A 26,478-nucleotide genomic window follows, 5' to 3' on the forward strand; every position below is an offset into this window, starting at 1 on the left:
GGGGCATTACAGTGTCCCTAAGTACCACCCACCAACTACTGTATTGATTCCAGTTAATAAATATTCATATGCTGCCCACTCAGCGATTTTTATTTTCTAGTTCTACTATGTTTAAGTGGTATATCTAATAAATCTATACGAAGATGCTGTGGTCCCTATGCCTCTACTCTGGGGTTCTTTATTTAATGCAGTCACTCTGGCCTGCAGTTGTTGCATTTATGTCTTGTATTTGTCTATATATTATGTATGAGATAGAATAGCCCCTTCTAGAATGTCACCTAGCTTCTTTATATTGTAGCAAATGCATGAATCAAGATGACACAAAACAAGTTTGAAGGGTCCTGTCATTTAAAGGGAAGGGAAGCTAACAGCAGTAAGTTGACTAACCTGCTGTTATCTATCTATCAAGACATGGGATGCTGAGAATGAAGGTAGTCTTCTTACTTTCATCTTCAGCGCCTCTTTAGCTAAATCTTCGCTTTAATCAATATGTATATTAGACAGTGGGGTGCACTGGGGGTGGGACTACCACTTAGTGCACCGATCCACCCTGCCCCTTCTTATGATTATAAAAGGCAGTAGTGCACCGATCCACCCTGCCCCTTCTTATGATTATAAAAGGCAGTGTTTTGCAGTAATGTCCCTCCGGCTCTCATCACTGCAGAGCACCGGATGAATATTTAAGATTACCGGTGGCTGAAGATATTGGATGCAGTCCTAGGGCGTCCTGGAAAACATGGATACAGTCTATGGTTGTATCCATGTTTTCCAGGCAGTCAGTAGTTACGAGTGAGAAAATGACAGTCTATAATGAAGAGATTTTCTGAGATTAAGATCTGCTCCCACCCCCTTTCCATAAATAGCAATACACTTGTTTGGTATTACATCATTGCTCCTTTAAAAGAATGGCAATGAGGTGATATGGCCTACAAACCACAGTACTTATGAGGGGAAAAGCAGACCCTTTTTCTCTAATTTCATACAACTCTATCTTTTACTGCAAAAAGCAATGTGCCGTGATAAAGCTATCAGAACAGCCGACAAAAATTCAATGTTGTGGAAAATTTACTAGGAAAGTCTATTGTGATCTCTATCACACTACTTAAATGAACCCACTACAGAGGGTTTTCAGCCTCAAAACTAATCTATAAATTATCCTCTCGTCTTGACCCTAGAGGATGTCACCTTGACTGCCACGACTGGAAATGGGCTTATCTCGCTGCACTTTGGTCCATGTCATCTGACAGCTGTGACAATGGGACACTAACCTATCAAGAGAAATGCTACATTTTCCAGAAGGGGAAAAAAATGTAAATTTGAGGTCTGTGCAATGACCTAGCTACACCCAACAAACCTTCAGGGTGTGACAAATATATTAAGTGTATATATAGATGCAGATCTATCTAGAAGATTTTGGTCTCCTGTATGTCTAGATGGTAGGAGCACTTCTGTATCTGTCCAAGCATTACCGACCTTTGATACAGTTTTAACATGAGTGACAAGTTTCAATGACCACTGAGGCACACATTTACAGCCACTGGATAGGTAACACTGTAACTAAAAGTAACTGTTCAAAACTGGAAAGTTCTAATTTCTCTTAGACTCTTACCACCATGGCTGGGGTAGATTAATATCATGACATTTAGTGTTAGTGTTAGATAAAACCTCTCAACATATCCTATAGACAAACATGAGGGGTAACAAACTTCTATGCGTACTGCTACAAAGAAACAAATCTGACTCACAGTCAGTGTGAAAGTCACTAGTGGTAAACTAGCGTTTCCTATGATGTGGAATGTGGAATATAAACTGGTATTTCTTATGCTACAATTTTCCGTAGGGAATAACATGCGTGTCCCTTTCTCCCTGCCCTACAGGAATGATAAAAATTGAAAAAATGTGAACGTTCCTTGTATTGAATAAAAATCTTTACTTTTATAGCTATCTTAAAAAAGGGAACCTGCCATGACTTTCATGCTGCCTGAACCACAAGTCATCTGAGCGGTCCCCAAAGGCTTCTCCTAGCCCCTGCCAGTGTTGACCCATAGATCTCTGTCTGTTTGGTTACAGGGAGAGATCTATCAATCAAGGCCAGTGAAGTAGGGAGAAGCCACCAGGGACCACTCAGATGACTTGTGGTTCAGGCAGCTTGGAAGGCATGACAGGTTCCCTTTAATAAGCAAAATTCCGGAAATGTCACACAACACACAAACATTGTCATACTTTGTATATTCCCCCATTGTGGTTAAACTACTACTGTAATCCATATTTACCAAGACTAGTGTCTCACATGCCTGTAAATTCCCATGGATGTAGGATTTGATCGATTCAGTAAGGATCTGTTTTAACAGATCCTTCTGTACTATACTATGCCTTTTAATACTATAAATATATACTGATGCATATACTACTAATACTAGATGTATGAATGATCATGGATATGTCTGCCACGTACACCACATGCAGTGTAAAAGATAATTTTACACTGCATGAAAAAAAATGAAAAAGATGATGTGAAGATTAAACTTAAAGTGTCACTGTCGTGAATTTTTTTTTTGCAGAAATCAATAGTCCAGGCGATTTTAAGAAACTTTGTAATTGGGTTTATTATCCGAAAAATGCATTTTTATCATGAAAAAGCAGTTTGAAGCTCTCCCCCGTCTTCATTGTTCTCCTATGGAGAGAGCTAAAGAAAAGACCAAAAACAGGACAACAAGGAGTTAATCTACAAATCTCTCACGGGATATCTCCTGTGACAGTCACCAGTGACCTGTCTGAGCTCGGATTACAGCTGTCACCCAGCTCCGTGCCTGTAATCCTCTGTTATCTGCTTTCTGCTGCCGGCTAACTCCCTCCTTCCTCCTCCCCCCTCCCCTCTCCCTAGAGCAGACAGGGGACGTCTCCTGCAACAAGTCACAATTTTCAGATTTTTCAGAGTGGATGAAAAAGAGGAAGGAGGGGGGGGGACCTGGGAAAAGGCTTTTTACATGCAGATAATGGCAGATTTGGCTTATAAACCCAATTACAAAGTTTCTTAAAATCGCCTGGACTATTGATTTCTGCAAAAAAAAAAAAAAAAAAAAAAAAAACACGACAGTGACTCTTTAAAAAGGGGTATACCCATCTGCCCCATTCAACTCTCTGCTCTTTTCCATCTCCCCATCTCCTGTTGAATTTGGGGCAGGGTGTTTTTGCCTAAAGGACACTTTAGGCAAATGCACGCACCCATATATATATATATATATATATATATATATATATATATATATATATATATATATATATATATATAGATCTGCCCCCTACAATATTTCCTTTATCATTTTAGGACATACATTAATCCCAGGGATGTTTCTATTCTGTAATTGTACATTTACCTACCACATCTGCCGCATCCAAGCTACTACTACTTTCAGCAAAGCAATTTTTTTTTTCACTTTGCTTCGGATCTTTCCATTAACTAACCTCATGTTATTGAGATGGAATTACCCCTTTAAGAACAGAATAAGGAAAAAAAACAGGTTTCAAATAACAGAACATGTCCGTTCATAGTAAATGAAGAATTAATGCTTTATTTTTTTTTTATCTTCTGACCTACAATGGCCCAGCAGCATTTTCAGCAACTGTGTATTGAGGAATTGTGCTGAAGATGTAGTATCATGATGTTTTTGACCGTCCTATGTGATGCTGCACCGCATTACACAAAAGACGATGAAAGGTCAGGCTTCCAATAATAATTCCCATCATGAGATAACATTGAGTCTTTCACACATTAAGACAGGAACCACCTGCCAGGCTGTTCTGTGAGGACACACAACACTCCTGAGGTGACAAAGAACATCAGGCATTTCTAAGAGAGTCCTTCCTCTCAAAAGACCAGGTGTCTGTTGCCTTCTAGGAACCTCTTGTCTGCTATTATATCATTTCCACAAGGGCATTGCTGGGTTCCCAGGAGCCCAGAGCTCAAGTCTAGGAGCAAGCTGACAAATACACAGATCTCTGTACTGACCGTTCATCACTTAGGATCCCTTCCTAGCCCTATAACATGGGGGTATGAACTGTAAAAGTGGTGAGATTATGATGCCCTGTCTCAGGGTATTGAGCACCACATGACTGTTTTACGAAGATGTGTTTCAAGAATTTGTTCTGAAATTGAAGCTATTAATCTGTAGAAAACAGTGAACAAGTATAAATATCTGGGTGTGGTCCTCAATAATAAGCTGGACTGGGCTGATCACATGGACACAGTGTACAGAAAGGGCCACAGTAGGCTCTACCTGCTCAGGAGGCTGAGGCCCTTTGGAGTCCAGGGGGCACTTCTTAGGACCTTCTTTAACTCTGTAGTGGCATCTTCTTCGGAGTGGCCTGCTGGGGGAGCGGCATATCAAGCTGCAATAGGAACAACCTGGACAAGCTGATCAGAAGGGCCAGCTCTGTCCTTGGAAGCCCCCTGGAAATGGTGCAGGTGGTGGGGGAGCGAAGGATTTTGTCAGTGGTCAGCTCCATACTGGAGAATGACTCCCATCCTATGCACGAGACCGTGATAGCAGTGGGCAGTACTATCAGTGACAGTTTAATTCACCCTAAGTGCAAGAGGGAGCGATATCGGAAGTCCTTCCTTCCTGCAGCGGTTAGGCTGTACAACCAACACCGACCTATGCAGAGATCACTCCACAAAAAGAACTAAAATAGTCTTACGTTTTTATTGTATCTTTTTTACCTTTTCTTCTCTTTGTCTACTTTAATCGTAATGCCTTTACTTTACCTTTTAGCTTTTTGTATGTGTAATATATATGCTGCTCTAACACTAAATTTCCCCATGGTGGGACTATTAAAGGATTATCTTATGTTTAAAAATTCAGGTCACTGGGATCCAAAGAAAGGGGTGAAGAAAGGTCCAGAAATAAAAGGTCACAGTGAAAGCATAACAGTCTTGTCTGCACACTGCAGTAAGGAACCAAGGATGGGCAGTGGTAAAAAAACAAAAACAACAACAACATAAAACTTATCCCCTTGAAGCATGCTGAAGTGAATGGAGCAGAATTGTAATACCACACACAACCTGAGGACAGGCATGGTGCTGTAAGTAGCCATGTTTTTTCTAATCCTTGATGAAAAACTTCTTTCATGTCCCTTTTGCCATTGTGCTGTGTATGGAACACATAGGGGGAGATTTATCAAACATGGTGTAAAGTGAAACTGGCTCAGTTGCCCCTAGCAACCAATGAGATTCCATTTTTTTTATTCCTCACAGACTCTTTGGAAAATGAAAGGTGGAATCTGATTGGTTGCTTGGGGCAACTGAGCCAGGTTCACTTTACACCATGTTTGATAAATCTCCCCCATAGTACCTAGTCTCCATCCACTCTGGTGCAGAGGTTAGAGAAAACTGACAAATAGAGACTAAAAATAGGGATAAAAGACTGCAATGGGGAAAGGGGAGGGTGGACAAAAAAGAAGCAATACAAGAATAAGCAGTTCAGTGGTCGCTGCAATTTGTGCAATTTCAAGTTATCCTATACCCCCATGATCATCATCTGAGAAATCATTGTTCATCTTTCGGAGGAATATCAGGATAAAGCTTCAAAACATTTCTATATGGCATTTGGAGATATGGGACATTCACAGTAATTTCTGCAAACCCACTGGTGTAAAGTGAAACTGTCTCAGTTGCCCCTAGCAACCAGATTCCACCTTTCATTTTCCAAAGAGTGTGTTAGGAATGAAAGGTGGAATCTGATTGGTTGCTAGGGGCAACTGAGCCAGTGTCACTTTACACCATGTTTGATAAATCTCCCCCACTGTGTGTAAACCTATCCTTTAGGCTAGCCATATACATAATAGATCTTTAATGGCTTTATTTTTCATTCTTAAAATAAAAACATTCATTAACTCCTTCAACTTGAGCAGACATTCAGCTCACAGCCACAGCCCTTTCCTAACCATCCCAGCCAAACAACAATGGTCTGTTGGGACCCAGACACCTAGAACCCGGTCACTGCCCTGCCATACCCTCGCCTCTAGCAATGAAGCTGATCCATCCATTTAAAGCGGATACCATTTATCTATATAGTGACCTATTTTTCTATAACCGTAAGAGCTTACATTAATCCTTCCATTAGCAATTTAGAAGCATTTATAAATAATATGCCATGTAAATTAGGAATTGTTACAATAGAACTGGTATAATAGAATTATAGCAGACTTGAATAGCATCTGAGAACAAACAGTGTGCTCCCTCTGATGTGCATGTCTAAGCAGAGTTGTGTGTGTATGTGTGACTTAGCAGGATCTCTCAGCAAGCTGTCACCCGGGGGAATAGAGGCAGGACAGGCAAGATGAGCTTCATCACACTTGGCTCATTCCAGCAGCTCAGGCTCAGTAGTCACATCTGTTATGTGGAACCCTTCCAAGATGATATCCATCCCTTTGGTGAATTTGAATGCAGGCAAAACAGCTCGCTGCCTTTCCTCCATGACCTCCTTTTGGTCTTTCATGTTATTCTTCTGGAGGTATATAGTGTTACAGAACAAGGCTGGTCGTCTACTATTTGAATGTTACAGTTCTGACAGGGAAAGGCAACACGGCCACTTAGCTGTCAAGAGGTTGCAGTTACTGTAGACCTATGTGCCTTGGGCTGAGCTATCTATAGACTGCTGGAAAGAGGAGGAAAGTTTTTTTTTTTTCTAAAAAATACATGTAAAATCCTACAATGATAAATCAATTCAATACTGAAGTTACACAGATATATACATACAAATATATATTATATATATATATATATATATATATATATATATATATATATATATATATATATATATATATATATATATATATATATATATTTTAACACAGTAAGCCTGATGGCCTTATAATGTATTGTAATTCAGCTTCAAAGTACTGATTGAAATTGCAGTAGTGATTCAAATGTATACCAAAGATCCAAAAAGAGACACCAACCTCCTGGGATCAAATGGTTTCTTTAAAATAATCTCTTGATTTCTTTAAAAAAAAGAAAAAGCCTTAAGCTGTTTGTGTCCAATTTATACCAGATAGAATCATTAAAAGCCATTTTGTAACCTCAAGGGTTAAATTAACAGTAATGTTCTTACTCGTAATGAAGTTATTGTGCATGGGTCACGTATTCTTCCTTCTTCATCCTTCAGGTTGTAACCCTCCGGTCTCTTGTCTCGTTCACTGACTTTCCATAACTTTACAGTTTTATCTGCATATAAGAAATAAGACAAATACATTAAGAAGCTGGGTTTTTTTGTCATCAGTCACTGCATGTCATTTGGATGGGGAACCTGTCTGAGAACTTGGAATTGGGAAGTTTTCTTTTTAAATGTCCCACTGAGAAGCTGTTTACCCATGAATAGACCCCCACAATGGCAGTCAGGGTTCAGCAAAGCTTTCACAGAGGACACAGATTAATCTACTTCCTAGACATTGGACCACACACTATAAATTACATTTATATGTATGACAGCGCTTCCCCTGATACCGCTGAACCTCTATAAAAGCACAAGTGTCAGTTTGCTTGGAAAATCCTTGTAGTGTTTTATGATGAATGAACACAAAGGCGGAAAACTGGCATTTCACGTGGTGATATCACACACCAGTAACCTGCTGCCAGCTACAGTCTGCTTTCATGTCATGTTCGGTCACTTTTTTTAAAATCATGGCCAATACACCGCACAGATGATCTTTTTTCATAATGCATTTCTTTTTACTGTGTATAGCCATTAAAAGATTAGGAAACTGGATGCAAGATCATTTCTATCTTCCATTCTATCTGCATGCAAAATCATTTCTAGCCTCCATTCATTTGTCTCCTGGCCCACTTGGCCGTACAAGTCCCCTTTACAGAGCTGGCACAAACGCCATCACATGGTACGCTTAAAAAGACAGATTTTCATTTCCTGCTGGCGCTGAAGCGGCCGCTCTCTGATCGTGGAGATAATATCCTTGTTAATCAAAAACTATTTTAAAACTCAATTAAGAAAACATTACAGCATGTAATTAATCTTTATTCTCCCACAATGTGTTTTTACCCCTCTGAACATATTTAAGAAGCCTGTGAATTGTATTAAAATAATCAATTGATGACTCGCTAACTTAGGACTAGGCAATTTCAACCTTTCAATGCATAATAATTATACAGAAGCATATGTTTCAGAGACAGGTTTAATTCCTTCACAGTCTCATAAATTTGGACAGAGAATGCTATATATCCAAAGACATTTGAAAATACCATACAGTACTTATATGTACTAGATTTAGGCTTTCCGTTATATCCAACAGATGACATCCCACATTCATCCCCTCCCCCGACCCCCCCCCCCCCCCCCCCCCCCAAAAAAAAAAAAAAAAAACACAACTGATGTAATACCAGACATTTTTGTATCTGTATTACTGCCAAAATCCCTGCCTACCCATGGGTCTGGCGACACAAACTAAGGGCCTTTTACGTGTGCCGATTATCAGCTATGATCATTGGTAGAAGAACTCATTGGGCCGATAATCGGCTCTTATTAAACTGTCAGTGATAAACTAAGGAGAGGGAAAACGCCCATTCATTGGCAGATTGCATTGAACCTTAAAATACCTGTTTATAAGCTGCACATCTCCCTCTGTAAACATGCGTACTTTCGTATTGATCTGTTGAGCTGTGTAAAGGCACTGCATACGAGCACCAATATCACTAATTGGCATTCGTTTGCTTTCACGTACGGCCGTAGACTGGGTCACGTAAAAAACCCTAAGAGTTGTCAGCATGGGTCATCAAGTTAGCATTTTGGCTAGGACTTGTGGCCATAACATGAATGCAACGATGTGTCAATATTATGCCATTGTGAAAGTGGCCTAAAGCAGACAATGATTAAAGGGATACTCTGTCAAAAATATTTTTCCCAGCAATTGAAGCATATTACAAAGTTATATAACTTTGTAATGTGTTTCAATGACCTATCTGCCCCCCTTCCCTATTTTTACCCCTTCAATCCCCACCAAAAGGTGAAGTAAACTCATTCTTACCTAATGACTTTTAACCCCAGGTTTTTCTGTGGCAGCCATTTTGTGACAATGACATCAAGAGAGAAACTGGTCTAAGCTCTGTTAGGCCAGCCTCCCTTTGTCAGATGACTCCGGTTGCTCAGCTCTGATTGGCTGAACAAGTTGTAAGCCATCTAATAGTTCTACAGAGTCAGACATCACAGGAGACAAAGTGCATCATGGAAAAGCCTAAACCAGGAAGCGAAGAAAAAAAATGAAGACACCAACTGGAACTTCAGTTTTTTTTTTTTTTTTTTTTTAATCAGCGCCGGAGTTTTTTTTTTTTTTTTTTAATCAGCGCCGGAGTTGTCTTTTAAAGAGAGACTGCCATTTCCACAAACATCCTATAAATGAGTAGTATAAAAAAAAATAAATAAATAAAAAACAACTTTTTATATACATCTTATTATTGAAAAATACTGCTCTCCTTATCAGGTTACTTTCCAGCTCCAGTATGTCCTAAACTCATCACTCTGAAAAGCTGATATAAGGCTTCACTGAGGGATTAGGTGACATAATGCCGACACAAGTCTATAGAGAGGGGAAGAAGAGTGAGGTGTGCCTGGAGTTATAAACAGAAGAGCTTAGTGAGCAGACCTAACTGACATTTTATGTTGCTCAGTACTTCCCTATCCCCATAATGTCCTCCATGATGCTGCCTATTTGGAGTGCTGGCTACAGAGACATATGTAATCAGGTTATCTTTCAATTTGTGTGCAGTACAGAAAAGACATCATAGCGATTCAGCCTATATGTCAGAAGTTTTAAACGGCTGGGTTTGAGCATTAAGACCCCAGTCAAGACTAGTAAAAGCGGGAGAGAGCCACGACCGAGCTGAGTGCATGGCAAAGACAGTTCCATATACTTACACTGCAAGCCCGACTGTATTACATGACACCGGGCTGAAAGCAAACTTGCTTAGCGCACACTTCTCACAGCTCACTCTAGTGGTAAGTTGGGGTCTGAACACCCAGACCATAACAATTTAAAAATACTGTGTGTTGTAGAGACGTGTTTAAAGTTTTGAAATGACAGTTCCTACCTGAATTTACAGAATGTCAACAATTGTGAAGTCAAAATCAGTGGGTTTTAAAAATTTTTGTAAATTACATTAACATTTCCAGCAGCAAATCACCACCAAAATCTGCCTGCCCTGGTGAGAATTTGCACTGTACATTTGGAAATTCTGCTGTAGATACCATGTATTATTTCAGTCCTAAACAAAGCACCCTATCTACACACTGCAAATGAAAGACTGCCTCAGAGAATGCCACTCACAGTACCATGCTACCAGTCATTACTACTAACACTGCAGCTGCTTAAACAAGCTAGTAGCATATGATAGGTTTGAAGTACTATGGTTACACTTGACCTGACTTCTTTGAATTAGACAACAAATAAAAAATAAATGTCCCCATATTAATTTTTATGGGAACAAAATTGAAATGTTAAATGAGAAGGCATGACCAGCAGTTCCTTCTCAATGTCACGGAGATGCAGTCTCCACTTCACTAGCCATCTCCTTGCCAGAGATTATAGGGGAGGGGGCATCTGTGTTACAATAAAAAAATATCCACATCAAAGGTTTCTTTTGTACCTTGAGGTAGAAAATTTTACAGCATGAAATTACTAATTCATTTTAAGGGCACAAAGCATTACTGAGAAACTTATAAAATCTATGGTATTCCCAATAAGAAGCAAGCAGCAATAATGTCAGGGTTTTTTTTTGTTTTGTTTTTTTAAAAACCTCCAGTTTTCCACTGCAGTTTTTTTTTTTTAAAGGTTTCCTAAATCACTGCAAATCGTACAGGGAAACCAAATTTAGGCACAGATTGTGCAGCCTATTCTGGATCCCCGTAATATACATCATGAATACTGCCATGTATGATGCCTTGCTCAGATAACACACCCCAATAGTTAAGTTTTATCAATACTACCTGAATTAAGAAGCAGAGGCCAGAAAGAATGTAAATATGGTCTTTCTGGATTTTAGCTGTAGATATGGATTGGATTGATATAAAGAAAGAAGTGTCAGGATGATGATTATGGTATAATAATTTTTATGTGCAGACATGAACTACCATCAAGGATTACAACCTCTTCAATTTTGGGAATGATTTTGCACCCCACCCCCCCACCTGCTCAACACAAGCTACAGGGGAGGCAGGAGGGGTGAGATGATGCACAGTAGAAGACATTGAATACAGGGGCACAGAAGGTTCATGGGCCAACTATAGAGAGGGGAGGGAGGTATAAAGTATGGGGAACTACAGAGGGAAAGGGGGTATACAGTATTGGGGGGCCTCTACTGAAGAGAGGGGTATACAGTATGGCAGGCCCTTACTGCAGAGGGGGTGATGTATACAGTATGACAGTATTGCTGGGCCTATTGCGCGGTGCATACACTATGCAGGAAAGTACAGAGGGGGAGGGAAGTATACAGTATGGGGGCCTAAATAAGGGGCACTTACAGTATAGGAGTCTAACAGCGGTATATACAGTATGGTGACTAGCTTCCGTATGGAACGGGGTAGGCAGTTTAGGCCCTAGTCCTTTTTTTTCATAGAAAAATATATTATAGGCCCCTGTTGTCTTTAGATTTAAAAGTCAATGAGGGTAAATAACATAGTAGCTTACCGTTCGTAGATAGCAGAAAATAGGCAGCATTTTGCTGAGGAAGCCATCTTATCTTGTTTATTTTTTCTTCTATCTCTAAACTTTTCAAGTAATCGAATTCTGGCTCGTGGCTCTGGAAAGTGCTGTAAACATTATACTCTCCTCTTCTGTGAGGCTGATTCTTGCTCTGCCATTAAAAAAAAAAAAAGTACAGTCTTAGAAAGATAAATCACATACGATTAAAAGATACAATTCTAAGGACAAAAGGTCAAACAATAAAACACTAGTTGCGATTCTTTTAAAAAATTCATACTGTAAAATTTTCAGTGTGTTTGTGTTTCTGGCCATCTCCCTATCTGGCCTCCTTTAGTTGTAAAGTGAGCCATACACAGCAGTATGGTATGACTGGATACTAGAGGTGAGCTAATATACAGTAAGGACGAAGCGAAGCGCTTCGTCCCAATCTGTATTCCGCTCATCGGGCTGCAGCACTTTACAGTGTGCTCCGCGCCGCTCCTTCCCAGGTGCTGAAAAAAGATGGATCCAGTCCTGGGAAACTGGGAGAAGATTCCTAGGACGGGATTCATCTTTTCCCAGCACCTGGGATGAAGCGGCACGGAGCGGAGCACACTTCAAAGCGCCGCAGCCTGATGAGTGGAATACAGATATACTTACTGTATATTCGCTCATCTCTACTGGATACATTTGGCCGATCATTGTTGAGCTTGCCCAAAATGACAAATTATCAGGCAAATTCATCCCGTGTTTTTTCTTCAGCCAACCATGGTCAAAAATATCCAAAATTGCGGCAAATTTACCTGCCCGGTGGCTAGTGAGATTTTTAGTACACCAAAATAAATAAAAATCCTGACATTTGTATGCTTACTACCCCCTGCAATGTCTAGTATAACACAGAGGACGACATACTGACCTGTATACATACATAGATCAATCAGCCATAACAGTAAAACTACAAGATGCACAAATAAAATCCTAAAGTGTGTCCGTGTCCAATACAACCTTTACACCAGTTTCTGTAGAAAGCCTTTCCCAATGATATATGTGAAAGCTTTAGAGTAGTAAAGCAACCTTTTCAGTAAATGGGGTATGTGGGGCAAGATCCACAGATCGTATACCAACTCTTTTTTTAAAAAAAAATTGAAAATAAAAAGTAAAAACATTACAAGTTATTCTAATTAAGGCCGATAATAAGCAACTGCAATATAACGGGGGTAAATTATGCTGTCAGATACGGTGTAGTTTTTATGGTTGTTCCTTTTGTGTAATACTGAGTATTCAGTTTCAAAGGAACCACTTATAATTATGCATATTAAAATAATCAGAAAAATATGCAAACAATATTACAGGTTTGCCCAATATTTTTCCCTATTTTACATAGAATGGTATTTAACCGGTAATGGTTCTTTTTAGGAGTAATCCTACATTAAGAGCACAAATCTGGCATATCCTATCAATAGGATGGGACAATAGGTTCACGACTGGAAGGAGTCTGACTTCTGGGACACGCACCAAGGACAAGACAGCACAAGGCCTGTGTTCTCTTCATTCTTACATTGGGTGGGAGGAGGGTGGTGGTGCTGTCCTTGAGTTTGGACCCTTGCCACTTGTAAAGTAAATCTTCCTAATATACAGTCATGAGATTGAAAAGCTCTTCATTTTATTCTGCAATTCTTTTATTCTCATAGTTGCCCAGAACAGCCAATCACAGATCATGAATATTTGAAGGCTGAGCTGTAAAGGGAGTTTCTGATAACATACTAATCACAAGAACAAGGCGGCACAATCAGGAGATAGCTGGGGGGAGATCACAACCAACATGGGAAAATTTTTTACTGAAAGTAGTAGATGCTTGGAACAAACTTTCAGAAAATGTAATACACAGTAAGGGTAGAAACACACTGGATCCGCAGCGGATTTCACGATGCGAATTTGCAGCGAAATCTGCTGCGGATCCCTTGCCGGTCATTTTCAATAAAAAAAACATACTCCCAGTGGGACTGACATCCTGCTGCAAGTATGGGGGACTTTAACTACCCAAATATCAACTGGAAAGCAGAAACCTGCAGCTCCAGGAAGGGAAGCGTGTTTTTGGAAATAGTAAAAGATAATTACCTTTCCCAACTAGTAGAGGAACCAACAAGAGGGGGGGCCCTTCTGGACCTGATCTTAACCAATAGGCCCGACAGAATATCAAAAATAGAGGTGGGGGGTCACCTAGGTAATAGTGACCATAACATAGTAAGTTTTCAATTATTCTTCAATAAAATGATTAGCAGAGGGGCTACAAAAACATTAAATTTCAGGAAGGCTAATTTCCAAAAACTAAGAGAGGACCTTGGGAACATAGACTGGGACAATGCCTTCAGAAATAAAAGTACACAAGAGAAATGGGACATATTTAAGAGCATCCTGTGTAAATCGTGTGAACGACACATACCATATGGGAATAAACGTAGTAGAAATAAGAGAAATCCAATGTGGTTAACTACAGCTGTAAGGGGTGCAATAAATGATAAGAAACAAGCATTCAGACAACTAAAACAAGAAGGTAGTGGGGAAGCATTGAGCAACTATAGACAGAAGAATAGAATGTGTAAAACGCAAATAAAAGAAGCAAAAATAGCAACAGAAAGAAGGATAGCCAAAGAAAGTAAAACAAATCCCAAAATGTTCTTCACCTATATAAATAACAAAAGACTTAAAACCGAAAATGTTGGTCCCCTCAAAAATAATCTGGGTGTAATGGTGGAGGGGGAAGAGGAAAAGGCCAATCTACTAAATACATTCTTCTCTACTGTATTCACAGAGGAGAATCCCATAACAGACGATATGACTAGGGATAATGTTAATCCTCCCATAAATCTCACCTGCCTAACACAACAAGAAGTGGGGAAACGCCTTAAAAATATTAAAATCCATAAGTCACCGGGCCCAGAAGGTATCCATCCTAGAGTTTTGCAAGAATTAAATACTGTGTTAGACAGACCGTTATTCCTATTATTTAAAGATTCTATTACGACAGGGATTCTTCCACAGGACTGGCGCATAGCTAATGTGGTACCAATATTCAAGAAGGGGTCAAGGAGTGATCCTGGAAACTACAGGCCCGTAAGTCTAACATCTATAGTAGGTAAAGTATTTGAGGGGATTGTAAGAGATGCTATACTGGAGTATCTTAATGAAAATAATCTTATGACTCAGCACCAGCATGGATTTATGAGGGATCGGTCCTGTCAGACTAATCTGATCGGCTTCTATGAAGAGGTAAGTTATAGACTGGACCTGGGGGAGGCTGTGGATGTTGTGTATCTGGACTTTTCAAAGGCATTTGATACTGTGCCGCATGAAAGGTTGGTCTACAAAATGAGGATGCTGGGACTCGGGGAAAACGTATGCAAATGGGTAAGTAACTGGTTGTGTGATAGAAAACAGAGGGTGGTCATTGATGGAACATATTCAGATTGGGTTTTAGTTACTAGTGGGGTACCACAGGGGTCAGTGTTGGGTCCACTTCTTTTTAATATTTTTATTAATGATCTTGTAGAGGGGCTACAGAGCAGAATCTCCATTTTTGCAGATGATACTAAACTGGGTAAAGTAATCAGTACAGAGGAGGATAATATCATATTACAGAGGGATTTGGAGAAGCTAGAGGCTTGGGCGGAGAAATGGCAAATGAAGTTTAATGTGGATAAATGTAAGGTTATGCATTTGGGCCATAGAAATAATAAGTACAGTTATGTGCTAAATAATAAAACACTGGGTAAAACTACTTCCGAAAAGGACCTGGGGGTATTGGTGGACAGTAAACTCAACTTTAGTGATCAGTGCCAGGCAGCAGCTGCCAAGGCTAATAAAATAATGGGATGCATCAAAAGAGGTATAGATGCTAAAGATGAGAACATAGTTTTGCCTCTTTATAAATCACTGGTCCGACCACACTTGGAATACTGTGTACAGTTTTGGGCACCGGTATATAAGAAGGACACAGCTGACCTAGAGCGGGTGCAGAGGAGGGCAACAAAGGTCATTAAGGGAATGGGTGGGTTACAGTACCAGGACAGGTTATCACGCTTGGGGTTATTTACGCTAGAAAAAAGACGTCTTAGGGGCGATCTGATCACAATGTACAAATATATGAATGGACAGTACAGAGATTTTTGTAGTGGTCTTTTTACTCCTAGGTCTGTAACAATGACAAGGGGGCATCCTCTACGTCTAGAGGAAAGAAGATTTCATCATCAGCATCGACGCGGGTTCTTTACTGTACGAGCGGTAAGACTGTGGAACTCTCTGCCACATGATGTTGTCATGGCTGATTCAGTAAATAAGTTCAAGGGAGGCCTGGATGCTTTTCTTGAAAAATATAATATTACAAGTTATGGGCATTAGATTTCTGGTGATACGTTGATCCGGGATTGTTCTGGTTGCCATTGCAGTCGGGGGAGGGGGGGGGGGAGTTTCTCCCTGTGGTGGGGCGTTTGTCTTCTGCCCCATAGGGGTTTTTCGCCTTCCTGGATCAACACAGTAGGATTTTCCTAGGTTGAACCTGATGGACTCTTGTCTTCTTTCAACCTTATTTACTATGTTACTATGTTACTATGTAAGATACAAAAAAGTTACTCTATCAAGATCAATCATTCCAACCAAAATTAGCTTAAAGAGTCACTGTCGTATTTTTTTTTTTTTTTGCTGAAATCAATAGTCCAGGCGATTTTAAGAAACTTTGTAATTGGGTTTATTAGCCAAATCTGCCATTATCTGCATGTAAAAAGCCTTTTCCCAGGTCCCCCCCTCCTTCCTCTTTTTCATCCACTCTGAAAAATCTGAAAATTGTGACTTGTTGCAGGAGACGTACCCTGTCTGCTCTAGGGAGAGGGGAGGGGGGAGGAGGAAGGAGGGAGTTAGCCGGCAGCAGAAAGCAGATAACAGAGGATTACAGGCACAGAGCTGGGTGACAGCTGTAATCTGAGCTCAGACAGGTCACTGGTGACTGTCACAGGAGATATCCCCTGAGGGGATTTGTAGATTAACTCTTTGTTGTCCTGTTTTGGTCTTTTCTTTAGCTCTCTCCATAGGAGAACAATGAAGACAGGGGGGAGAGCTTCAAACTGCTTTTTCATGATAAAAATGCATTTTTCGGAATAATAAACCCAATTACAAAAGTTTCTTAAAATCGCCTGGACTATTGATTTCTGCAAAAAAAAAAATTCACGTCAGTGACACTTTAACCCTTTAACCTCTTAAGGACATAGGACGTATGCGTACGTCATATGTCCTCACTTGTACTTCAAAGCGGGGCCGCGCGGCGGCCCCGCTTTGAAGTGCCGCGATCCCGGGTGCCGCGAGTAGCCCGGGACCGCTGCTATTAGCGGGCACGGTCTGATCGCCGTGCCCGCTAATTAGCTAATCGGAGGCAGCTGTCAAAGTTGACAGCTGCCTCCGATTACCGGAGGCAACGTTTCCCTGGGGTCTAGTGGTGGAGATCGCTCCTCCGGGACCTTGTCCCGGAGGAGCGATCTCCGTTACTGATGCCGGCCGGGGACTCGTCCAAGATGGCGCCGTCCTCGGCTCGGCACTCGTTCGTTTTCGGCTGCAGCAGCCGAAAGCAAACGAGTGCCGATCTCATGGATCTCTGCAGCATATCTATGCTGCAGAGATCTCAATGAGAGATCCAAGTGTATATACTAGAAGTCCCCTAGGGGGGCTTCTAGTATATGTGTAAAAAAAAAAAAAAAAGTGTTGTTAAGGGTATAAACCCACACACCGTATATGCAGCGTATTTACTGCTGCGATACGCAGCAAACTCGCAGCAAACTCGCAGCAAAATCGCAGCAGATTAGATCTAAATAACTGAACACAGCATCAAATCTGTACCAACAAATCTGCTGCGTATTTGTTACATATCTGCTGCATATACGGTGTGTGGGTTTATACCCTAATAGTAAAAAGCCCCCTCCCCTAATAAAAGTCTGAATCACCCCCCCCTTTTCCCAGGTTTTAAATAAAAGTAAACAAATAAATAAATAAACAAACATGTTTGCTATCGCCGCGTGCGTAATCGCCCGAACTATTAATTAATCTCATTCCTGATCTCGCACGGTAAACGGCGTCAGCGCAAAAAAATCCCAAAGTGCAAAATTGCGCATTTTTGGTCGCATCAAATCCAGAAAAAATGTAATATAAAGCGATCAAAAAGTCGTATATGCGCAATCAAGGTACCGATAGAAAGATCACATCATGGCGCAAAAAATGACACCTCGCACAGCCCCATAGACCAAAGGATAAAAGCGCTATAAGCCTGGGAATGGAGCGATTTTAAGGAACGTATATTGGTTAACAACGGTTTGAATTTTTTACAGGCCATCAGATACAATATAAGTTATACATGTTATATATCGTTTTAATCGTAACGACTTGAGGAACATGCATAACAAGTCAGTTTTACCCCAGGGCAAATGGCGTAAAAACACATTTCCCCCAAATAAAAGAAATGCATTTTTTTTTTTCAATTTCACCACACTTTGAATTTTTTTCTGGTTTCGCAGTGTACTTTATGCAAAAATTCAGCCTGTAATTGCAAAGTACAATTAGTGACGCAAAAAATAAGGGGTCATGTGGGTTTCTAGGTGGAAAAATGCAAGTGCTATGACCTTTTAAACACAAGGAGGAAAAACCGAAAACGTAAAAACGAAAATGGGCCATGTCCTTAAAGGGTTAAGGACATGGCCCATTTTCGTTTTTACGTTTTCGGTTTTTCCTCCTGGTGTTTAAAAGGTCATAGCACTTGCATTTTTCCACCTAGAAACCCACATGACCCCTTATTTTTTGCGTCACTAATTGTACTTTGCAATTACAGGCTGAATTTTTGCATAAAGTACACTGCGAAACCAGAAAATAATTCAAAGTGTGGTGAAATTGAAAAAAAAAAACGCATTTCTTTTATTTGGGGGAAATGTGTTTTTACGCCATTCACCCTGGGGTAAAACTGACTTGTTATGCATGTTCCTCAAGTCGTTACGATTAAAACGATATATAACATGTATAACTTATATTGTATCTGATGGCCTGTAAAAAATTCAAACCGTTGGTAACCAATATACGTTCCTTAAAATCGCTCCATTCCCAGGCTTATAGCGCTTTTATCCTTTGGTCTATGGGGCTGTGCGAGGTGTCATTTTTTGCGCCATGATGGGATCTTTCTATCGGTACCTTGATTGCCCATATACGTCTTTTTGATCGCTTTTTATTAAATTTTTTATGGATTTGATGCGACCAAAAATGCGCAATTTTGCACTTTGGGATTTTTTTGCGCTGACGCCGTTTACCGTACGAGATCAGGAATGTGACTAATTAATAGTTCGGGCGATTACGCACGCGGCGATAGCAAACATGTTTATTTATTTATTTATTTGTTTACTTTTATTTAAAACCTGGAAAAAGGGGGGTGATTCAGACTTTTATTAGGGGAGGGGGCTTTTTACTATTAACAACACTTTTTTTTTTTTTTTTACACATATACTAGAAGCCCCCCTGGGGGACTTCTAGTATATACACTGTGATCTCTCATTGAGATCTCTGCAGCATAGATATGCTGCAGAGATCCATGAGATCGGCAGTCGTTTGCTTTCGGCTGCTGCAGCCGAAAACGAACGAGTGCCGAGCCGAGGACGGCGCCATCTTGGACGCGTCCCCGGCCGGCATCAGTAACGGAGATCGCTCCTCCGGGACAAGGTCCCGGAGGAGCGATCTCCCCCACTAGACACCAGGCAAACGTTGCCTCCGGTAATCGGAGGCAGCTGTCAACTTTGACAGCTGCCTCCGATTAGCTAATTAGCGGGCACGGCGATCAGACCGTGCCCGCTAATAGCAGCGGTCCCGGGCTACTCGCGGCACCCGGGATCGCGGCACTTCAAAGCGGGGCCGCCGCGCGGCCCTGCTTTAAAGTGCAAGTGAGGACATAGGACGTACCGGTACGTCCTATGTCCTTAAGAGGTTAACCCTTTAATGACGGAGCCAGTTTTCATTTCTGTCCTTTTGTTTTTCCCTTCTCGGGTTTAGGACATAGTGCTTGCCTATTTTCACCTACAGACCATATGAGCCCTTATTTTTTGCGACACCAATTATACTTTGCAATTACAGACTTCATTTTTCCATAAAATATGCTGCGAAACCCCAAAAAATTAATTTGTGCAGTAAAATTTAAAAAAGGTGCAATTCTTTGTATTTTGAGGGGTTTCGAGTTTACGCCATTAGCCCTATGCTAAAACTGACATGCTAGCTATGTTTCTCAAGGTCAGTATGATTACAATGATATGTAACTTGTATAACTTATTTTATTTCATGGCTTTAAAAAAAAAACAAAATGTGTTTAAAATTGCTCTATTACCATGCTTATAGCGTTTTTATTGTTTGGTCTATAGGGCTGTGTGAGGTGTCATTTTTGCACCATGATCTGTTTTTTCTTTTGGTACCTTGTTTCCGTATATGCGACTTTTCGATCTATTATATTTTTTCTAGATTTGATGTAAACAAAAATGCGCATTTTTTCACTTTGGCGGGTTTTTGCACTTACGCCGTTTTACTACTTGTCATCCATCTTTAGGCCTCAAACACATAGAAATTGTAATGAGCTGTAATAAGTAGAGATGAGCAAAACAGTGTGCAGCATTTGACTACTGGTGCCTGCAGGCTGTATCCATGTTTACCAGAGTTAAGCCAAAGGCCTTATTCACACTTTCGTAAAATTGACCGTAACGGCGGATCTGTAATCATGGTTCAACTTAGAGCACATTGATTTATATTGGCCTATTAATACAGTTCGTGTTTTGATCCGTAACCCATTCTATTGAAGATAAAAAAAAGGATATGTCCTAGTGCAGATTGCATACATTTGATCCGTCTTTTTGACATACAGTACCACAATCACAAATACACATTTTATGGAAGCGGATGCAATTACAGATGATTTTCCACGGATCACAGAGAAAAAAAAAATAGCAGGTTGTTTTGTGGCCCAGAAAAAAAAAATCACTTAACATGTGAATGAGGCCTAAGGGCTGCAACCAACTTCTTCAGCCACCGATAATCAAATGCAGAGTGTTTGAATCAAATGCAGAGTGTTTGAATTCAGACGAACTGGAAGTGCTAGAGGTTCATTTATCTCTAGTAATAAGCTATCCGGAAAGGTTTATTGGGCCTTAACCTTCAAATGCCATTAATTTCAAACTATTTTTTTGTGCCTGATTTTGTATGAATTTGGCAGAAAAATACGGCATACACATAGAACATATGGCACATTGTGTGCAGCAGAGGCACACAGGGGACCAGGATGCCATGCAGCTCCACTTCCTTCATAAGCAACATTATTGGCCCAGGTTAAAGTTTGGGAGCATGTACAGAGAGAGGGTTTCAGATATGTGGCCAATCGTGATCTGTAAAGGAACTCTGCCCACATAGGTTAAGAACCCATTTACGAGTGCACCTTTTCCACTATCGCTGCTGAAATACAATTACTTTGTTCATCATCCCATTATTTTTTTATTTTATTTTTTTTTGTTAGACAGTAGCTGTCACTTTAAATCTTTGGCATCCAGCAATGACAAACAATTCCAGTGAATAAAAAAAAAAACATTTGAAACAAGCCACCCAAGCAGCAGGAAGGCCACGATAGCCTTGTCTCATATGTCATGTGCGGTTTGGTTATTGATAACCTGGGCAATGAATGAGACATAAAAATTAGGACGCAGCATGAAGCCTGTAATGAGGGAATAAAACCAAATTAATTTTGTGGTCTGCAGCCCTTACCTCCTGCTCACGCTGAAATATTACAACACGGCCCCCCTTGTCTCCTGTCGCCAGCAATTCTCCTGTGTTGTTGAATTCAACTGTCGAGATAATGTCAGCTATAAAAGAGAGAGACAAAAGGAGATTTTTTTTTTAGATGACTGAACGTTTCTGCCCCTCCACATGTCAAATGAAATTAAAAGGTCATTTCTACATGCTAGAGACTTTTGTGAACGAATATTGTAGACCCCCTATGTAAAGATACTGTTAACGTCCTCCATATTTAAATATACCAACGACAGTCTATTTAAATGAATTAAGGAAAATAAATGCAAGGGGGCAGGGCACATGACTAGTGTATGCATTACATTAATAGCTCCCATCTCCAAATATTATCCCCACAGGAGAGAGGATAAAAAGCTGATTAGTGGGGGTCCAACTTTTACCCCCAATTAATGAAGCCAACAACATGTCTCCAGCCACAGTGCCATTTATTTTCTCTGTGGCTTCCAAACAATACAAACCACTGAGCAACCCCAACAGGGCACAATGGGGCAAGATAAGCACCATATGCTAGTGAGTTGCTATGGAGATATGACCCTTTCACAGACAAAGAAAAACTATTCTATTATTATTATTAATTATTATTTATAAAGCACCCTTAATACCAGAGCGCTATACAAGCGATAAGGGTACCAAAGAGGAACAATACAAGATCAAAAACACATTACATGAAGGCAAATGGCAGACTCCTACATAGAGGAAGAGGAGCCTGCACGCGAGGGCTTACAATCAGTGCAGCCAGTCAAGTGTGATGCAGAATTGCTATAGGTTGTAGCCTAGTTTGAAGAGATGGGTTTTCAGGTTACTTTTGAAGGACTTTATGGTGAATTAGAGCCAGATGTGTCGGGGTAGTGAGTTCCAGACTATGGGGGAGGCTCGGGCAAAGTCTTGGAGGCAGTTGTGCGAGGTGCAAACAAGCGGGGAGCGCAAAAGGTGATCACTGGAGGATCAAAAATTATGTGAGGAACGGTAGCATGATATCAGGTCAGAGACGTACGGAGACGGAGGGGACAGGTTGTGGGTGACCTTGTACGTCATGGTCAACTATTTAAAATGAATACGTTGGGCAATGGGGATCCAGTGAAGGGATTGGCGTGATGGAATTGGTGTGCCAAGATTATCATGCAAAAAAACTTTATAACTTTCAAATTTAAGCGATGACTCTAATAAGCTAAAATTCAGGAGACCACTAGGGCCATTAACTAAGAGAAAAGGGGATGAGTTGGGAAGAGTTTACAGCCAAGAAGCCAAAGCACTTCCTGCTTGGCGATAGCACTTAGTGGGGTCAAATGTGATAGAACCTCTAACGTTTTATTAATGGATGATAGATGAGAACTTTTTTCAAATAGTCAGTAAGCACAGGTCAAAGGGTATTTCACATAAATACATAGCCTCACAAACATGCCATGCAGTATTTAATAAAGAAAGACAACATCACTAATACAGGTTTTAAAAAAAAAATTCTGCATTGATCTTAGGACATGCCGTGTCTAGACAAGTGAATATGTGCAGAACGAGATTAGAAATTATGAATATACACCTTAACTAGAGTTGAGCAAACCTGGCAAATTGCTCAGGTTCAGCAACATTCTCTGAACCCAAGCTCTCTGCATTTGAATACTGGTGGATGGATGTTGTCATGGGGAGTCCGAGAAAACAGCCTATAAGTCCTATTCCACGGGCCGAGGAGGGCCCGATCAACGATGTAAGCGAGCAGCGATCTGCTAGATCGCCGCTCGTTTACTGGGCCTATTCCACGGCCCGATGATCGTTGAGCAAGGGCTGCAAGGACATTGTTACCGATGTCCTTGCAGCATCATACATTACCTGGCTGCAGGGCTTGTCCTCCGCTACGTCCCCTCCCCGGGTCCCCCGCACTTTATCTTCTGAATGGCCGGTCAGCTGACAGGCCACACTCAGCCAATCACAGGCCGCGGCGGTCCCGGCCTGTGATTTGCTGAGCGCTCCGTTCAGAAGATAGAGCGCGCGGGACCCGGGGATGAAGACAGCGCAGAGAAGAAGCCTGGACAGGTAATGTATGATGATGCTGCTGCTGTTTCTTCTCAAATGGTCGGTCGCCCGCCGCGCACCGCTATTCAACCGTAGCGATGCGCGGTGGGGGAACGATGTTTTTAGGTCTGGCCCTAAATGAACGATCAGCCGATGACACGATCGGCTGATCGTTCTATTTCACCGAACGATAATCGGCCGAATCGGGCCAAATGGGGCCGATTATCGTTACTGTGGAATAGGGCCCTAAGGCTGTATCCATGTTTTACAGGACTTCCTAAATCGGCATCCAACTGTAGCCACAATTATTTAAATGTAGGTTCGGAAAAATGTTGCTGAACCTGAGCTGAATCAAATGTTCAGGTTTAGAGAACGTTGCCGAACCTGAATAGTTTGACAGGTCCATTCAACAGCAGTCATAGCCTGAACAACAAGTTGCATGGCTTCACCAAGTAATGACATAATGACAAGTAACAATAGTTCCTTTTTATGGAAATCAGATCCTACATGTTTACTGATTGTAAAACAACACTCATACTGTTGGACAACACCTTAAGGAGGAGCTTATGAGGCTTTAAAATTAATAGAACACAAATATATGTGACTTCATTGTAACTCAAAAACACACATCAGAATTGAGAGATTATTCTTGTATTGTTGGACAATCCCCCAACAAAAGCAAGACATGTTCATTCTTGACACTCATGAGGCCTAATACTCCCTACTCAAATTTACATCAAAGTACCCCAAGGCTATGATCATACATTATGCTGCCTATTAAAAGCAGCATGAGCACAACACAAGAACCCTCTCAATCAAAGTTCCTCAAACCCAGTCCTTAATGATCCCCAACAGGTCATGATTTGAAGATATCCTATGTAGACTACACTTGTTGTGATGCCTGATGCACTGATAATTAAACCCATAATTATTTAATCTGTCAAAGACTAATAAAATCTGGAAAACATGACCTGCTGGGGGTCCTTGAGGACTGGGTTTAGGAAGTATCTTAGACTTGACATTAACCTCATGCTGAATATGTACCACAGGTTTATAGCAACCATCCTCCACCTTGGTATGAAAGGCCAGTAGAAGCGGAAGCCATACAGGTTATGATCAGTTAAAATAATGAATTTATTAATTATTCCTACTAGAAATTTTAGACTAAATTGACAATTGGGTGTTGCCAGTTTGGGGCATGTCCCTTCAGTCTAACACTGTAGGGACATACCTCTTTAACAGAGGGAAAATAAACACTGTTGCCTTTTTATTTAATTTCTACATTTTAGGAGGAAAGAGGGAATAACTGTATTCCCCATAAAACAAGAATTTACAAAAACAGATGATAAATTTTATTTTTTTATTTTTTTTTAAGTGTTTAAAGCTGGTGAACCCACGTCAGGTAATCACAAGCTCTGCTATGGAAAAGCCAATCCTGGTTTACAGATCTACCGTAGAAGTATAGGTAGTAATCTGCAGTCACAATTAAAAGCAAATGTAACATCAGTAACAAGTTTCACACATTGATAGAACGGCACCAGCGTGTGGAAGCCGATGCCACAGTCCTTTTTTTTAATTGCGACCCAGTTCCCATGTATTGGGCTGTTCTATTCCTGGGCACCAGCTGGGGGTAAAGCACTGGAGGCGGAAGGGCCATACATTCACTTTAAGATATAAGGGGATAGCTCCAGAGAAGTCTACCTTAAAAGTCATATTACACAATCTTTTTAAAAAAATTCACTGCAAGGCCAATTACACGACAGTAATTTTGGTGTTATCCCCAGACTCATGCTTGTGTGAAATCGGCATTCGCTTACTTTGGGGATTCCTTTTTTTTTTTTTATCAAGTTGTTAACTTGTTGCCCAACAATCTGTGAAGGCACATCAAAAAGTTAAACATTTTCCTGTACACTGCCGATTTCGCTAGCTTTCCATGTATAGCATGGGTATGCCTGTCCTCCAGAACAAGACTTGCTCTTTGTAGCTTCCATTTTATTAATGAATGAAGGTACTGATTTTGTGATACCCATCAATTAATTCACTACTTACAGTATTACAATGAATACACTATTACAATGAATTTAATAAGCCAGACATCCAAGTATAGAAAAAAAAAGTAGTGTTAAAAAATTATAGTACAATACATCAAGGGAAAAGATTACTTAGTAATTGTTAGGCCATGGCTAGTTTTGCACTACAAAACTGCAATCACTCTGAACAAATTCAATCACATTACTGCTTACTCTGCTTTATCGTAAGAGGCTTATGGGAGCCAAAAGGTGTTTTTCCTTCGCTCCCTAAAAGCAATCACCGCAGGAGCTGTCACTATACTCTTTAAATAGCACAGTCAAAAGGATAGGGAAATTATTTCTGATTAGTCTAATTGAGACTATTCCTTCATATACGTCAGAGGTTAACTCCTGGGCAATTAGGATCTTGATGAGCTTCGCTAGCATTTGTAAATGGGAACAATGCTCCGTAGCCAAGCAGAAAAGAGTGATGGAGCTGACAGTGGCAGAAAGTGTTGTTCCAACTCTGATTTCCTGTGCACTTTACATCAGCACAACTGGATGAGAAGTCATTTATAGAAGGTGAAAGGATTCCAAGCCTGGCCACGGCACTTAATAAAGCTGACATAGCTTGTAAATTGCTACATGATTGGCACAAGGTAAGACTGAAGGTGAGAGCCAGGAAAGACAAGGTTATCCGGTTTAGAAAATTCATTTTCATATACTCCATTAGGGTCCCATGCTGGATGTTCAGCTCTTATCCTGCATTATTCAGACAACTCATTGACTTGGACACTGTAATGCATATATGGGCCTGTAGAGGTGCTGCAAAGAACTTAAACACTTTCTGCCAGGGTTCATAAATTAATACAGCTAAACGCACCCTTCTTAAAACTGACCAGAGTATGCAACCTTT

The 26,478-nt window shown here is 40.6% G+C and overlaps 1 protein-coding gene across 6 annotated transcripts in view; it reads right to left on the reverse strand.

The window, feature by feature from the left end:
- PPP2R2B (protein phosphatase 2 regulatory subunit Bbeta) overlaps positions 1-26,478 on the reverse strand; it is a 208,051-nt gene that overhangs the window by 24,598 nt on the left and 156,975 nt on the right. For all 6 annotated transcript variants that reach the window (XM_069972088.1, XM_069972071.1, XM_069972076.1 and 3 more), the window contains 3 exons: positions 21,502-21,599; positions 11,695-11,860; positions 7,116-7,228 (listed from right to left, as the gene is read on the reverse strand). In XM_069972088.1, coding sequence (XP_069828189.1) covers positions 7,116-7,228; positions 11,695-11,860; positions 21,502-21,599 — 377 coding nt within the window. The remainder of the gene's footprint in view (positions 1-7,115; positions 7,229-11,694; positions 11,861-21,501; positions 21,600-26,478) is intronic.

The sequence above is a fragment of the Dendropsophus ebraccatus genome, chromosome 1 (assembly GCF_027789765.1).
Source record: "Dendropsophus ebraccatus isolate aDenEbr1 chromosome 1, aDenEbr1.pat, whole genome shotgun sequence".
NCBI classification, from domain to species: domain Eukaryota; kingdom Metazoa; phylum Chordata; class Amphibia; order Anura; family Hylidae; genus Dendropsophus; species Dendropsophus ebraccatus.